Consider the following 16119-nt stretch of genomic DNA (forward strand, 5'->3'; position numbering starts at 1 on the left):
ATCAGCTCCTGGTGCTTATGCATCTGTTTCCTGCTGTCTGTTCCTCAGGGACACTATGTGGCGCATCTTTACTGGATCGTTGCTAGTGGAGGAGAAGTCAAGTGCCCTTCTGCATGACCTTCGAGAGATTGAGGCCTGGATCTATCGATTGCTGCGCTCCCCAGTGCCTGTTTCTGGGCAGAAGCGAGTAGACATTGAAGTCCTACCCCAGGAGCTCCAACAAGCTCTGACCTTTGCTCTTCCAGACCCTTCTCGATTCACCCTAGTGGATTTCCCACTGCACCTTCCCTTGGAACTTCTGGGTGTGGATGCCTGTCTTCAGGTGCTAACCTGCATCCTGTTAGAGCACAAGGTGAGAGAGCCAGCTTTTTAGATCTTTAAGGACAGGGACTACATCTTTTTCATCTTTTTGTCTCTAGGAGGTAACATGGTGCCAGGTATACGGCAGTACTCAGTAGATGTGGGTTGAATTAAGTGGGATGTGTTCAGAGGGTTTGCCACTCAGGTGAATTATCCTTAGCTAGACTGAACTAATTCTCTGGAAGTATCAGTAGTTCTAGTCTAATGAGTGGTCCTGGCATTGGGCGAACAAGAGCCAGAAAAGTAAGGCATGAGGCAGGGATAATTGTGGAAGCCATGCTCATGGAGCCCTACACATGGTGAAATGGAAATTAAATTGTAGCATTGGAAACTTTCCCCATAAATTATTTAGGCCGTTGAATGATCCTTATGGTATGGCTTGTGGCAGGTGGTGCTACAGTCCCGAGACTACAATGCCCTTTCCATGTCTGTGATGGCGTTTGTGGCGATGATCTACCCATTGGAGTATATGTTTCCTGTAATTCCACTGTTGCCCACCTGCATGGCATCGGCAGAACAGGTGAGTTTCAGGTGTTTTCTGGCTTTGTCACCTCTGTCTTCCAACTCTGGCCAGCTCTGAGGGAGAACGCCTGATGCCAAGAAGTTGTAAATCAGTACCGGTCTTCAATCCTTTACTCTAACTTCTTTGTCTGCAAAACATGACCTAACTTTGAACTGATTTGATGGCAAAACTTGTGTTATTTGTGGTTTTTATTTATCAAAGTAAATGTTAATCATTATAGGTTACTGGCCATGCTCCCGCAGGTGTTACATAATATACAGAATATACACTGTCGCCTTTCTAAAATCTGAAAAATTATGAATACTAAAACACACCTAGCCTCAAGAGTTTTGGAAAAGAGATTATGGACCTGCATTTCCTCATCAAGAAAAATCCTCATGTGATAAGTGATCAAAATATGTTTAGTTTTTGTTTCTTACCCTCTTATTTTTTTTCTACAGCTACTGTTGGCTCCAACTCCGTACATCATTGGGGTCCCTGCCAGCTTCTTCCTCTACAAACTGGACTTCAAAATGCCTGATGATGTATGGCTGGTGGATCTGGACAGCAATAGGGTGAGGTTCTTGGCTGAGATATTATAGAGTCCAGAATAGGATTGTGTTCTGTTTTTCTAGATTATTCCCAAGAAGGTCCTCAGTTGGTGGGTGATTTGTCTTGTGTGACTCGTTGATACCATTTTTTTTTAATGCTTAGCTTTTACTTTATTGGCTAATAGGCCCTTGGTTAAGACCCAAACGAGTACAAGATTTAGTTTTGCCGGAATGAAGTGCTCCCCCGCATCTAGAAGCAGTAGGCAGTTGTGGTTGTGGGACCACTGCCTATGGTGTAGGTCATCTCATGGTTTTCCTGGGTATGGTTTCTAGTAAGACAGTGCCTTTCAGGCTTAAAATGTACAGTAATATTCTGTGGTGTGAATATACTCAAATTTCAGCAGGAAGCCCTTCTATCTGTTTATAGTAAAAGTTTAGAAAATACAAATAAGTGTAAAGAAATAAATAAAAACCAGGGGCATCTGAGTGGCTGTCGGGTAAGGGTCCAACTCTTGATTTTGGCTCAGGTGATGATCCCACGGTTCATGGGTTTGAGCCTTGCTTTGGGCTTCATGCTAACATTGTGGAGTCTGCTTGGAATATTCTCTCTCTCTCTCTCTCTCTCCCCCTCCCCACTCTCTCTCTCTCTGACTCTTCCCCTCCCACACGTGCACACTTGCTCTCTCAAAATAAACTTTGAAAAAAAAAAAAAAAGAAAAACCATAGTCCTATTGTCTGGACGTAGTCTCCAGTAACATTGAGGTATATTTCTTTTCAGGTGTGTGTATATATCACAGCCACGTATACGTGTGCCCCTAATACACGTGTATATGTAATATATTTGTATGCATAATATACATGTTCACATATATGTGAAAATACTGTGTATACAACTTCCACTTATCCTTACGTAAGAGTAACTCCTGAGCGATTAATTCTAAGGTCGTGCCTTTTGTCTTTTTTCTGGTGTAGGTGATTGCCCCCACCAATGCAGAAGTGCTACCAATCCTGCCAGAACCGGAATCATTGGAGCTGAAAAAGCATCTGAAGCAGGTGAGTGAAGAATGAAGAGGAAGAGGAGCGGTAGCTACTCCAGGGTGGCTGCAGAGGCTGTAGCTGTTGTGAGAGCCCGTTTCCCTTCGGACCTCAGGTGGAATAGGTTTTCTTAGCCTCGGGTGGGCTTAAGAAGAGGTGTATCACATTTCTGGGTGGCAGGATGACTCTCAAAAAGGCTATTAGATATCTTCTAATTCATTGTATGCCTCCCACCCTCTAATACTTAGAATACTATGTATATATAAAAAAAACCAACCTTCATTTTCTGTTTCTTGTCACGTGTACCATTCTTTGTGGCTTAGAGTGTTCTCTCAGTCCTGTAAGGAAAGAACTAGTTGTTTGGATAGCCTGGCTCCTTTTATATTTTCCTCCTGAATTGACCTCTAGGTCCCTGAAGAATGCTTTCTTCAAAAATTCCTCTCTTTGAATAATCTCTTAAATACATTTTTTCATTGCTTTTCTTCCTCTCCTGCATGCTGAACATAGTACCTGAAGGTAAAATATGACAAGGCCCCATCCCTTTGCCCTGTTGTATGTGTTATGTAGGTCCACCAGTAGATAGCTCCGTATTTATTTTTAGGAATCCCTTTGCCCTGTTGTATGTGTTATGTAGAACCACCAGTAGATAGCTCCGTATTTATTTTTAGGAATCCTTGTCATCTTCAGGGTCTTCAGGAATCTCTGTGTTGTTTTAGTTGCTAAGCAGTACCTCTGCTTGGTGTAAATGGGTCATTTTGTAGCATCCCTCTCATCATCCCTGCTGATGTAATATGGTGTCTTGTTACTGCAGAGTCTGTGAGGATTGCAAGTTGAGAAAGTTCTCTATCTTCCTTTGCAGTGTTTTCATTCTTGATGGTTACTTTAGTATGATTAATGAGATGGAGAGGTTGATATATAGAATGGTACTTTAAATGTTGGTAGGAGTTAAGATCCTTGGGCTCCTTAATCCTGTGTCCTTCCCCCCGCTACTTGAAGTATGGTCCATGGTCCAGCAGTGTTACTTTTGCCTGCGGTTGTTAAAAGTGCAGAATCACCCCAGATATATTGAACCAGAAAAATCTGCATTTTTAACAACATTCCCGATGACTCCAATGCTCATGAATATTTAAGGAAGCCCTGCTGGTCTAGACCAGTGGTTTTCAAACTGCCCCATGGAGCCTCATAGGGGCTGATTTAGGCTGGTAACACTGAGCACGTGAGGTTCTGGGTTCCTTATGTCCTTCAGAGAAGCTTTACTTTTACGTGTCTCAGTTGTTTATATTTTCATACAGATTTCAACATGTTGTTGAAAAAGAACATTTCATGGCTAAAATAAATTTGAAAATTATTGCCCTGGACTTCAGATTTGATCAGGTTGCCTGGAACCAACCTGGCTTAAACTGCAAGGCTACATAATTCAGATCATCTTCTAAAGGTTAAAGTACGGTATTTGGATTCTGATTTCAAAGATTAAGGCTCTTTCCTAGGAGATGAGATTGGCCAGCTGCCCAGGAATCTGCCTTCTATAGGGGATTTCTTGTTGTTCCACAGGCCCTTGCCAGCATGAGTCTCAACACTCAGCCCATCCTCAATCTGGAGAAATTCCATGAAGGCCAAGAGATCCCCCTTCTCTTGGGAAGGCCCTCTAACGACTTGCAGTCCACACCTTCCACTGAATTCAACCCACTCATTTATGGCAATGATGTAGATTCTGTGGATGTCGCAACCAGGTACGACCAAGTCGACTAAACCATCACAGGTGCTTAGATTGGGTTCTGCTCTCTCATTAGGTATATTTGTCACCTTAGTAAAAGCAAAGAAGAATTAATTCATCGTACTCTCAGGCGTTTTAGGCCTTGAGTGAAGAAAGAGATTGATGATTCTTTAAGATCCCTTCCCCTTTGATGTTGGAAGCCTGTGAAATGATGACTTGGGGAGGTGGTCTGACACCTTGGATCATAGGAATCCTTCTAGCTCAGGGTGTGGGACTTGAATTATCTCACCATCCCCTTCTTCCCCAGAGTGGCCATGGTCCGCTTCTTCAACTCCCCCAACGTGCTGCAGGGTTTTCAGATGCACACACGTACCCTGCGCCTCTTCCCTCGGCCTGTGGTAGCTTTTCAAGCTGGCTCCTTTCTAGCCTCACGTCCCCGACAGACTCCTTTTGCTGAGAAGCTGGCCAGGACTCAGGCTGTGGAGTACTTTGGCGAATGGGTCCTTAACCCCACCAACTATGCCTTCCAGCGAATTCACAACAGTGAGTCCACCTGCCCCTGCCTCTTTGTCCTCCTGATGGCTCTTCCCTTTGCTTTTCCCTTTTCTCATCTTTGATCTGCCCCTTCCATTCCTATTTTGCTTTAGACGTTTCCCTACCTTTCTTCTATGTTTTGCTTGTTTTTTTTCCTCCTTGTTGCTAACTCTATTCTTTTTTTTCTCTGTGGGTAGATATGTTTGATCCAGCCCTGATTGGTGACAAGCCAAAGTGGTATGCTCATCAGCTGCAGCCTATCCATTATCGAGTCTATGATAGCAATTCCCAGCTGGCGGAGGCACTGAGTGTGCCACCAGAGCGTGACTCTGACTCGGACCCTACTGATGACAGGTGAGCAGCAGCAAAACCGCTTTTTAAGGTCGAGAGGCTCTCGCTAGTCCTTATTGAGCACTATGGCAGAACTTCATAGGACTTAAACATTAGTGTTTGAAGCCTTGATGATATTTTGGTTGATTGTTTTGTGTTAGCTTCCTTATTTTATCTTGTTCCCTGACCTTAAGAGTTTTCCTCTTTTTTTTTTAAGTTTTTAATTTTAATTCCAATATAGTTAGCATACAGTGTTATGTTAGTTTCAGGTGTACAATACAGTGATCCAGCAATTCTCACATTAGCCAGTGCTCATCATGATAAGTGTAGTCTTTAATCCCATCACTTGTTTCATTCATCCCCCCATCCACCTCCCCTCCAGTAGCCAAGTGTGCTCTATATTGTTAAGAGTCTCTTTCTTGGTTTGTCTCTCTCTTTTTTCTTTTGTTCGATTACTTTGTTTCTTAAATTCCACATATAAGTGAAATCATATGGTATTTGTCTTTCTCTGACTTTGCTTAGCAAAATACACTCTAGCTCCATCCATGTTGTTGCAAGTGGCAAGATTTCATTCCTTTTTATGGCTGAATAATAGTCCACTGTGTGTGTGTGTGTGTGTGTATGAGAATGCTCCCCTTTGTATTTTTCCTAATGCTGATTGCTGGTACTTTTCCTGCCCCTTCATTCTGTTTTATTTTTATTTTTATTTTTGTGCTCTTCACTCTGCAGTGGCAGTGATAGCATGGATTATGATGACTCAAGCTCTTCTTACTCCTCCCTTGGTGACTTTGTCAGTGAAATGATGAAATGTGACATCAATGGTGATACCCCTAGTAAGTGTACTTGAGGAGATGGGCCAGCTCTGGGAGGGGTTGGAGGCTCTGGGATGGTGTGGTCTGTACCTGCCACCTTGGGTTTGGCAGATGTGGATCCATTGACGCATGCAGCCCTGGGGGATGCCAGTGAGGTGGAGATTGCTGAGCTGCAGAACCAGAAGGAATCAGAGGAACCTGGCCCAGACAGCGAGAACCCTCAGGAAAACCCCCCGCTGCGCTCCAGCTCCAGCACCACCGCCAGCAGTAGTCCCAGCACCGTCGTCCATGGAGCTAATTCTGTACGTGAGGACTTGGAAGGGCGGATAAGTGAGAACTGTTACTTATGTGGGTCATACCTCCATTAGGAAGGTGAGGCTGAAGCTGTTAATTTGCCTCTTCATAGTCTTCCTGTCTTCCTCTCTATACATCCCATAGCTTAGAGCCTAAGAGACGTAGTTTTGACTCCAGAAGGAACTCGTCGGGCTTTGTTCAGGGCTTAGCTAAGGTCCCCTTTGCATGGTTTGTGGGGACAGAGAGCAGGAGTGTCATAGAGATCTTTTCTCACACATTCCCTTAGGATAGGAGATGGGAATCTAATAGACCTGGCTTGGCCTTGCCAAACTGAGGTAGGTAGGTATCACTGGGCACCAGGTGACCAGTTTTTATTTAATATGGCCTTTAGGAACCTGCTGACTCAACGGAGGTGGACGACAAGGCAGCAGTAGGCGTTTCCAAGCCCCTCCCTACCACGCCTCCCAGCATTGGCAAATCGACCGCGGACAGGCATCAGACAGAAATTGGAGAGGGGTCAGTGCGCCGGCGAACCTATGACAATCCATACTTCGAGCCCCAATATGGCTTTCCCCCTGAGGAAGATGATGATGAGCAGGGGGAAAGTTACACTCCCCGATTCAGCCAACATGTCAATGGCAATCGGTGAGAGCCTGGGGATTCCTTCTAGGTGGGTGACTGAAGGACCTCACCACAGAGGACCCCGGGTGAGGGTTAATCAGAAAGAGAAGTCTGAATGTTCTTGTGACCCGCCATCCCATGGTGGTGCCTTGATCTAGGAATATAGAAACTGTGGGAAGGGAGCAGTGACTGCAGTGTAGCATAGGGCCCACACTTCCAAGAGTAGGTACCCCTGCCTGGGGCTCATAGGTGCCACTGTGCATTCAAGGGCTCAAAAGCTGCTGCGGCCCAACAGCTTGAAACTGGCAAGCGACTCAGACGCAGAATCAGACTCTCGAGCGAGCTCTCCCACCTCCACCGTCTCCAACAACAGCACCGAGGGCTTCGGGGGCATCATGTCTTTTGCCAGTAAGTGCCTCTGCTCTCATGCCTCTGTCCCGTTTTCTATGCAGTGGGGCCTGACTATGGTGGATGCTGCTTAGAACTTCAGAGGTAGAACTGGGTTGGCATTATCAAGCCCCAGTTCAGGTTGTTGCGGTGATAGTGAATAAGGTATTTCCAAGGGAAGTCAATAAAGGACAGAGACAGAGTAGTCACTATCTTTATACCCAGAGATTTCAGTCTGTTTCGGGTAAGACAGCTGGTCAACTGAAAGATAGTCATTATATTAAAAATCATACACTTGTACATGTATCTTGTGGAAATATTCTGGTCATATTTGATTTGGGTACATATCTAATACCTTTTTTGCCTGGTGAAGGACTTTTTCATGAACATGCTTTGAAATCTATATGAGGTGACTTTTGTGCCTAGAGAATATTTCCAGAAATGAGGGGTGGTATCAGTTAAAGGTTGAGGACAGCCCAGGGGCCAGAGAAAGCCAACATTGGGTATAATTATGATTGTGAGTTTTTCTCAGAAGCCAGACAGGGACAGCACCAACTTTTGACCAAAAGTGCATTAACTGTCTGGCTTTCATGCTGAGTTAGCAGTTGATGGGACACTTGTCCGTCCCCATGGGAGGTAGTCAGAGAAAGTTCTTACTGGGCTTTGAGCTATCCTGACAGTGGCCCCCATGTTTGCCCTGAATTAGACTTGGTCCTCTCTAAGGTAGATCAGAGGTACTGGGATTATGTTTGTAAAGGAGAAAGATGGAGATGATGATATACTTATGCTCCTAACTCCTCGCTCTCACGCCCTCCCCTTGATAGGCAGCCTGTATCGGAACCACAGTACAAGCTTCAGCCTTTCAAACCTCACGCTGCCCACCAAAGGTGCCCGAGAGAAGACCACACCCTTCCCCAGTCTGAAAGGTAACTATAGCCCTCCTTCTGCCATACCAGGATTCTCCAGAAGATATTTCAGGCCTACGGGTGCTTGTCAGGAGCCCTGCGTATGACGAATCGTTTGATCTGGCTGTTGCCCCTCATACCGCTTCTCATGGCTTTCATTGCACATTATGGGCTCTACTCGTTTTCAGATGGAAAGTGTCTTTGTAGCTGAAGAGACGGCCCTGTCGTATCATTTAGGATAACAGCAACTGAGATCACCGCTGCTTCTTAGGGGGAGCTTTGTCAGGTGTACATAATTAACACAGGGCTCGTCAGCTGCTGCCAGTGATCTGCCAGGTGCCTGCTGCATGAATGTAGGACAAGCTTCATCCCGATTAGCTGGCCCACTGAGGGATGCTCATAGAGAGCCTGGCAGTGTTACAGAGTCAGGAAGCCTCTTTGGCTTCCTGTCAACGTAGGGCCTGTGGGTGGGCCAGGTAGTATCAGTTGGCTTCTCCGGGCATTTAAGACCTTATTTGATTTTCATTTGTGATCGCTGAGAGTTTGAAGAGCTCTTCCGCATTTACTCTGACTTTTGTTTGTTTTCTCTAGATATTGTGCTGAACTATTTAATTACACTAGAAAGCATAGTGAGAAGCAGCTCCATATATTTTTCACCTGACTTCTCTTCCCAGTGATTAAAAATCCCAGGAATCTAAGGAGTGTTCTTTGGTGGGGCTGGGAACATAGGGTAGATGGGCAGAGGGACAGAATAGCTAGTGGCGTAGGGGATTAACTAGCACTGTGGCGTAAATCTGCACCTGACTCTGGAGGTTAGGGGTAGAAAAGTGTTAGCGTCACCGGCTTTCATTTGATACAGTTGGGGAGGGGAGCAATTGAAGCGCTTTCATTGCATGCTGATGCTTCATTTGTGCACTTCCCACTCCCATCCACCTCCCATCCTCACACCCCAACCCCACGTCCCATGACAGCATCTGCAAGATGGGTCTCCTCTCTCTGCATACCAGCAAGCCCTGTGGACCCTGTGCTAGATGTTTCATGAAAACCAGCGGTCCCTCTTTCATGCATGTGCCTGTTTAGTACCCGAAGGTCCCTTGTGTCATGTACCCTGCCCCTGGCTCTGAGAGGCCATAGTCTTAAGAATGGTCTTTCCTAGAGCCTTGGTTGATTCCTGATCTCTTGGCTTCCAGCTCTGAGGTGCCTGAGAACTAAGGTTATGTGCACTAAGCTTTGGGAGAATCCTCAGACTATCTGACTTACAGCTCCATCGAGGGATATAGGGGTTGTGGTATCATGGTGCACCTACTAATTGTGTATTTTGTGTCCCAGTATTTGGGCTAAATACTCTAATGGAGATTGTTACTGAAGCCGGCCCCGGGAGTGGTGAAGGTGGGTCTTGCCCGTGAGCTGTGCATGATCTTTTTTTCCTAGCATCTTCTGTGCCTGCCTGAGGGCCATCCTCCTCATGGAGCAAGCGGTACCACATGGGTGACCTGCCTTGCCCTGTCCCCCGTGACGCCCGTGCTTGCCCGTGGGGCATGCTGCTGGTGCATGTGGAGTGGCCTGAGTCTCCATCCCCACTTCCTCCACATTGCCATGGCTGGTTTCTACCTATGTGTGATGCCCTGGGGTCACCCTCACCCGGCCCTTCTGGGGAACGGGTGTGGAACGTGGCTTCCCAGGGCTGTGCTGACAAGGCTGCTGGACTACAGTAGTGATGTCTCTCATTCCTACCTTCCTGGCTATAGGAAACAGGAGGGCCTTAGTGGACCAGAAGTCATCTGTTATTAAACACAGCCCAACAGTGAAAAGAGAGCCTCCATCACCTCAGGGTCGATCCAGCAATTCTAGGTAATCCATGGCTGAGCTATTACAAAAGATCTCTGATAGAGGTAGCGATTCCTGTACCACACTGTAGGGAGGCTCAAGGAGTGGGAGAGAACCTGTCAGTTGGGTGGATGAAATCAATTCTTGGGAGCCCTGCGCATTCTGACTTCCCATGCAACAGTAGTAGCTCACCCTGGTGAGAACAGCAGTGGTGGGTATGTGGGCACACCAGGCGATCCGGAGCGGTAGGGGGTGCAGGGGACTTGCACCCCTGGAGACTTGGCTTTGCGTTTTGCCCCTGGAGGCAAACATCTAGTCTGGTGAAAGAGGCGGGGTGCTCTGCAAAGAAGCCGATGACCACAGAAGCTGTGTGTGGACCCCGTAGTGAGAACCAGCAGTTCCTGAAGGAGGTGGTGCACAGTGTGCTGGACGGCCAGGGCGTTGGCTGGCTCAACATGAAAAAGGTGCGCCGGCTGCTGGAGAGTGAGCAGCTGCGCGTCTTTGTCCTGAGCAAGCTGAACCGCACAGTGCAGTCGGAGGACGACGCCCGGCAAGACGTCATCCCTGATGTGGTCAGTGTCTGGGGTGAGGAGCTGGAATCAACTGCCGGAGGGACCTGGACCCCGAAGGCAATTTTGCCCACTCCAGCCCCTGGGTTATTGTTGCAGGAGGTCAGTCGAAAGGTGTACAAGGGGATGCTAGACCTGCTCAAGTGCACGGTGCTCAGCCTGGAGCAGTCCTATGCCCACGCGGGCCTGGGAGGCATGGCCAGCACCTTTGGGCTTCTGGAGATTGCCCAGACCCACTACTACAGTAAAGGTAGGGATCGCACCAGCTGGGCGGGCGCTGTCCACAACTCTTCCACTCGTCTCCAAAGAAGGCTTGTTCCTTCACAGGTTTCCCAGTGCCAGGCTGTTTCCCCTCAGGCTTCAGGGTTTCCTTTTTTAATGCGAGTTTATACGTACCGGGTGTTTTTCTGTCATGAAAAATAAGATGTCTGTTTTTCTTTCCTTGCACTTTTTCCATTCTGCATCCTCCTTGCTTCTCCCACCTCGTTCCCGCAGCTTGATTCCCACTCGTTGTCTCTCTTGACCTCTTCCTGTATTCCCTCTTTTCCTAGAACCAGACAAGCGGAAGAGAAGTCCAACAGAGAGCATAAATACACCAGTTGGCAAGGATCCTGGCCTGGCTGGGCGGGGGGACCCAAAGGCTATGGCACAGCTGAGAGTTCCCCAGCTAGGACCTCGGGCACCAAGTGCTGCAGGAAAGGGTCCTAAAGAGCTAGACACCAGAAGTTTAAAGGAAGAGAATTTTGTAGCGTCTATTGGTATGTATCACCGTGTTTGGTGTGGTGGAGGGTTCGGGCTTCTAAAATACCTCTCCCTCCTTTCAATTCATTCAGAATCCTGCCTTTCTTTTCCCCATGCTTTGCTTTCTAGAGAGGGAGATAGATCTGCATCCATTTCTAATGGAATTTCTTTGTACTTCTTTATCGCTTATGCTTCCTTTACAGGCCCCCCCACCTACATCTTAGAGGAAGAATGGAAGTTTTGCTTCGAGGGGCCAGTGAGGCTTAGTGCAGGGAGTCTGAGCTATATTCCTTGTCCCACTTTTTATTTACATCTGGATTTCTTCAGATGTGAGGTCCAGGAAGCTATAAGAAAGTTTATAGATGCGTCTTTGGCCTATAAAATTATAATTGTCTGGCCAGTTTTCTCCCATCCAACCATTACACTGCCCTCAAATTTGCTTTCCTGGGGTGTGTCCAGCAACCCCATTTCCCTGGGCGCTGGACCTCAAGGTATAGATTTCTGAATCGGCTTTTCTTCAAACCTTTTCTCACTGGACTCGACCAAGAGCTTGTTTACGTTTGGTGTCTCTCTGTTCCCACTGAGGCAATGCCTTAGTGAGCTCTCTGGGTGTCACCTCCATTTGATTCACTTGACCTAGAGCCATCTAGGCTGTGTCTTTCTTTTTCTGGTTCTGTTTTCCTGGGCAGTTTGCTTCTAGCTGATGCTTCTTTGCCACACCATTAGCAGTTGTCTTATGCTCCCAAAAGTGGGGAGGAGGAACCAGTTTCCTTTGTTGGGGAACTGCACTTCTCTAGCCAGCAGAATAGTGTCCTAGAGGCAGCCAACCCAGTCTTTCTCCCACATGATGCGAGGCTCTAGGAAAAGCACCAGCCTGCAAGTCTGGAGGTCCGGAGTTTTAGTCCTGTATCTGCCCCCCAGCTAGGAATGAAACTTTGGGCAAAGCACTTCCTCTTTTCAGGGTCTCTGTCTCCTCATCTGGGAAATGAAGAGATTGGACTAAGTAGGCACTCAAGTTCTTCCAGGAAAAGAATGCTATGATCAGTATTCTCTCTTCTTTACCCTAATGAAGATCCTATTCTTGACCATTTAGTGTTCTCTGTCACCTTTACTGAAAGCATTTTTCCAGATGACTAGCTGAGAACGGGTCACTTGGCAGGGCAGATGCTAATACTGAGGGTGAATTGGATTTTTTGGTAGCAGCAAGGAAGGATGCTAACCACCTGCATGAGTGGCCTCTATCCAGTCCCGTGAATCAGCCAGGTTTGTGCTCACACTTCCGAACCCCTTTGGCTGCTTGCGGTGATCATCTGTCTAGAATCTTTAAAAATTGTTTCCCAGCTCATTTGGCAGAGAAAGCATGGTCCCAGGTGATCCTAAGTTACATGATCTTGAGCAAGTGCTCCACCCTCGTTAGGATCAGTTTTCTCATGCCAGAAGGAAGGAGCTTGGTCCAAGGCAGTTCCATCTCTCACGTTCTGCAAGGTTTTTACTACCACGTTAAGGTTTGGGTTAGGAATTTAGAGTCTTTAGTTCATGAGTGGGGGAAAGGCATTAGATCTCTTGATTTTTTAACCTCCCAAAATGAAGATCTCTTTTTATCTCTTAATATGTAATCCTGTGCCTGAGACTGAATCAGCTTGGGTTGGGTGGGTTTCCATTCTGTCTGTCTGACCAGCCTCTGACTCTGTCTGTCTTTCTCTCCTGCTTACATTGCATCTGGGGTAGAATTGTGGAACAAGCACCAGGAAGTGAAAAAGCAAAAAGCTTTGGAAAAACAGAGTAAGGAACAAATGCCCCTTCCTGTTCCCAAATCTCCCATACCTGCCAACTCCCCAGGCCCAGTTGGGGCAGGCTCTCTTTGTCAGCCCCACCCCAAATTTGCTCTTGGGGGGTATTTGGAATGAAAGCAGGTAGGTGGTATGTGATTCACAGGTACGTGACTTGTAGGCTGCTTCTTTCCCCTCTCCTCCTAGCAATCAGGCTGTAATCAGGGCGTCTATCGAGTAAAGTCCCTCAGACCTTGGTTCCCTATTGCTTCAGAGTTGGTGGGGAGAATGGTCGCCTATTTCAGTGCCCCTCATTGGCTGAGATCTCCCTCACCCATTAGAAGGCCTGTGGGCACAGTTGGCAGAGATGGTTGCTGTCCCTCCGTGTTGAGTCTGTAGCTTCCCAGCTCTCTCTGGTGGCTTGCCTAGGCACGCTTTCTTGCTTTCTGTCATTCTGTCCTTCTGCCATACTACTGTGGGTGGGTGGGGAAGAATGACAAGTGTGTTTGTTTTTTTAATCTCAAATGTAGAAGTAGGGTTGGGGTAGGCTGTGTCCACAGAAACAGCTGGTGTTTCTGTATCTCATTGGGCCTATCCTTTTCTAGCCCCTTTTAGATACATTTGCTGGGGAAGCACCGAGTGACCTGGGGACCCATAACCGGTTGTACACACCAGTGAAGCTCTGACTCTGAGTGTAGTGGAATGTGGTTTAGACATTTGTTCGTGGAGCTTTCTGTTTTAGAATGATTTGCTCAGAATTTTCTCAGGTTGTGAAGATGGCTGCAGAACCCCTTGAGACCAGGTTTAATTTGTCCTACTTGGTTCTTAAGGCATCTGGGGACTTCTTCCAATGGGGCCCGAAGTGGGGGCAGTCCCTGGAAAGGTGACTGGGACACGCTGAACAGGTCTGGGACCAGGCTGTGCTGCTGTCCCTTTCCCTTCACCAGCCTGCCCCTTGTGTGTGTGCACTGGGTGACAGAGGTCTTCCCCTACCCAGGGCCTGAAGTAATCAAACCCGTCTTTGACCTTGGTGAGACAGAAGAGAAAAAGTCCCAGATCAGCGCGGACAGTGGCGTGAGCCTGACATCTGGTTCCCAGGTTTGTGACGACCTTGTTAAGAATTGCGAGAATTAAATTTGCTCTCTCAGAATACTTCTTTAAGTTAAAAAAAAAAAAAAAAAAGACAACCTCAAAACAACATGCTTGCCCAGTGATAGTGGACTGATGAAATAAGTATAATACATCATGTACTATGATATTAACATCATTGAAGACTGTTTTTAAAAATGTAGTAACATGGGAAAATGCTTTACACAGCTACATGTAGTATGATTCCCATTTTATTTTTAAAATGTATGTAGAAAAGACTAAAAGGAAATGTACTGAAACCTTAACAGTGATTAATATCAGTGGTAGGTTTATGGCTTTTGTTTCCTTATTCTTTCTTGTATTTTCTATAGTGAGTATGTATTTCTTTTTTACTGTTTTTTATTACATAGTTTTTATTATTTTCTATTATGTATATTTTATATTCAGGAAAAAAATAAATTTCTCATGACCTGTTTAGGGATGGTAATAGTAGGCTGGGGATGGGGAGAAGGAAGAAGATACAGTATTTCTTAAAGAAACCAGGAGTATATGGGACACCCCTTCTAATGTGTCTGAGTCCCCGTGTCGTTTCAGAGGACTGATCCAGACTCTGTCATTGGTGTGAGTCCAGCTGTTATGATCCGAAGCTCAAGTCAGGACTCTGAAGTTAGCACCGTGGTAGGGGAACACCACATTGGCATCTTGGTGGGTGGGGTGTGAGCTTCCCTCTGGAAAAGGGGGCTGCTTTCTCCCATGGAGGCTCTTAGTCTCATGGCAGCTTGGTTCTCATGGTGGAGATGTTCACCTGTCCTAGGTTTGTATGCGTGGGATCAGACCCTGAGATTGCACCCAGGGCACCTCATCCTGTAGAGAAGGTACTTCCAGAGGCTATCTGACCCACCTTTGAAGTTCAGTGCTTTCTCTATGGCAGTGGAGAGCTCTAACAGCTGGGCATTTCTGGGAACCTTTCCCTGGGGAATATCCCTTACTACCCCTTTTTCCTTTCCAGGTGAGTAATAGTTCTGGAGAGACCCTTGGAGCAGACAGTGACCTGAGCAGCAACGCAGGTGATGGAGCAGGTGGTGAGGGCAGCGCCCACTTGGCCAGCTCTCGGGGCACTTTGTCTGATAGTGAAATTGAGACCAACTCCGCTACCAGCACCATCTTTGTGAGTTTTGTTTACTAACAAAAGGAGATCAGCTCTTTCACGGGAGGGCAGTGGATAAGAAAAGAATGAAAAGTTAGGGGGCAATTAGAAGGAAAGGAGAATGTCAGGAATCAGTCAGGAATGAATAATCCTGATATATCTGGCTTCAAAGAAAATGTTTCTCAAATCTTTTTTCAGAGTTATTTGACTCCATGATCTGGGGCTTTTAGGATCCTCTCAAGAATCACTGAGGAGTTGGGCTCCCCTCCCACTCAGATAAGGGCCTCAAATCCTAAGTAGCAGTAATCCCCACATTTACAATAGACAAGGTAATGGGTACTTTGTGGCAATGTCAGGGCAGTTATAGTGTGTACCAGTCAGCCTGTTGCTATGGAATAGTTTGGTTTTGTGCTGGTCACTGCTCTATTTATACAGTGCTTTAAAATAGCATTTTATTTCATTTTTATTTTATTTTAGTATGTTTTTTTTTAATGTTTATTTATTTTTGAGAGAGAGAAAGAGAATGTGCACACGAGCAGGGGAGGGGCAGAGAGGGAGACAGAGAATCCCAAGCAGGCTCTTCACTGTCAACACAGAGCCCAGCGCGGGGCTTGAACTCACGAACCGTGAAATCACGACCTGCGCCGAAACCAAGAATCCGACACTAACCAACTGAGCCACCCAGTCGCCCCTATTTTAGTATATTTTTAACAGTTATTTGATGTTTTCATTCATTAATAAGTATCTATTAAGTGATCTACTAAGTGCTATATTCTGTACTAAAGAAAGAGAGATAAGGCACGATTCTCACTCTCAAACAAGTTTGCAATTCACTGTTTCTGTGACTAATCTCTTCTGATGGGAACAAAGCCTTAGGGAAAAAGAACTTGCCCTACATCATATAAAAAGCCAGCAATCAGTTGGAATTAAAT

General features: G+C 46.4%; 1 protein-coding gene across 50 annotated transcripts in view; it reads left to right on the forward strand.

Moving 5' to 3' along the window:
* The window catches only part of MADD (MAP kinase activating death domain), a 39184-nt gene that overhangs the window by 5393 nt on the left and 17672 nt on the right, over positions 1-16119 (forward strand). For 6 of the 50 annotated variants that reach the window (XM_019812369.3, XM_019812374.3, XM_019812383.3 and 3 more), the window contains 22 exons: positions 49-352; positions 749-880; positions 1324-1437; positions 2386-2466; positions 2956-2964; positions 4000-4178; positions 4470-4705; positions 4894-5050; positions 5756-5859; positions 5950-6140; positions 6524-6777; positions 7022-7161; positions 7965-8066; positions 9375-9434; positions 9794-9896; positions 10258-10444; positions 10541-10691; positions 10993-11199; positions 12911-12964; positions 13949-14049; positions 14635-14718; positions 15050-15208. In XM_019812369.3, the coding sequence (XP_019667928.2) occupies positions 49-352; positions 749-880; positions 1324-1437; positions 2386-2466; positions 2956-2964; positions 4000-4178; positions 4470-4705; positions 4894-5050; positions 5756-5859; positions 5950-6140; positions 6524-6777; positions 7022-7161; positions 7965-8066; positions 9375-9434; positions 9794-9896; positions 10258-10444; positions 10541-10691; positions 10993-11199; positions 12911-12964; positions 13949-14049; positions 14635-14718; positions 15050-15208 (3109 nt within the window). The remainder of the gene's footprint in view (positions 1-48; positions 353-748; positions 881-1323; positions 1438-2385; positions 2467-2955; positions 2965-3999; positions 4179-4469; positions 4706-4893; positions 5051-5755; positions 5860-5949; positions 6141-6523; positions 6778-7021; positions 7162-7964; positions 8067-9374; positions 9435-9793; positions 9897-10257; positions 10445-10540; positions 10692-10992; positions 11200-12910; positions 12965-13948; positions 14050-14634; positions 14719-15049; positions 15209-16119) is intronic. The other 44 variants (XM_019812368.3, XM_011286854.4, XM_011286856.4 and 41 more) reach the window with 28 other exon arrangements.

This window comes from Felis catus, chromosome D1 (genome assembly GCF_018350175.1).
Source record: "Felis catus isolate Fca126 chromosome D1, F.catus_Fca126_mat1.0, whole genome shotgun sequence".
Taxonomy (NCBI): domain Eukaryota; kingdom Metazoa; phylum Chordata; class Mammalia; order Carnivora; family Felidae; genus Felis; species Felis catus.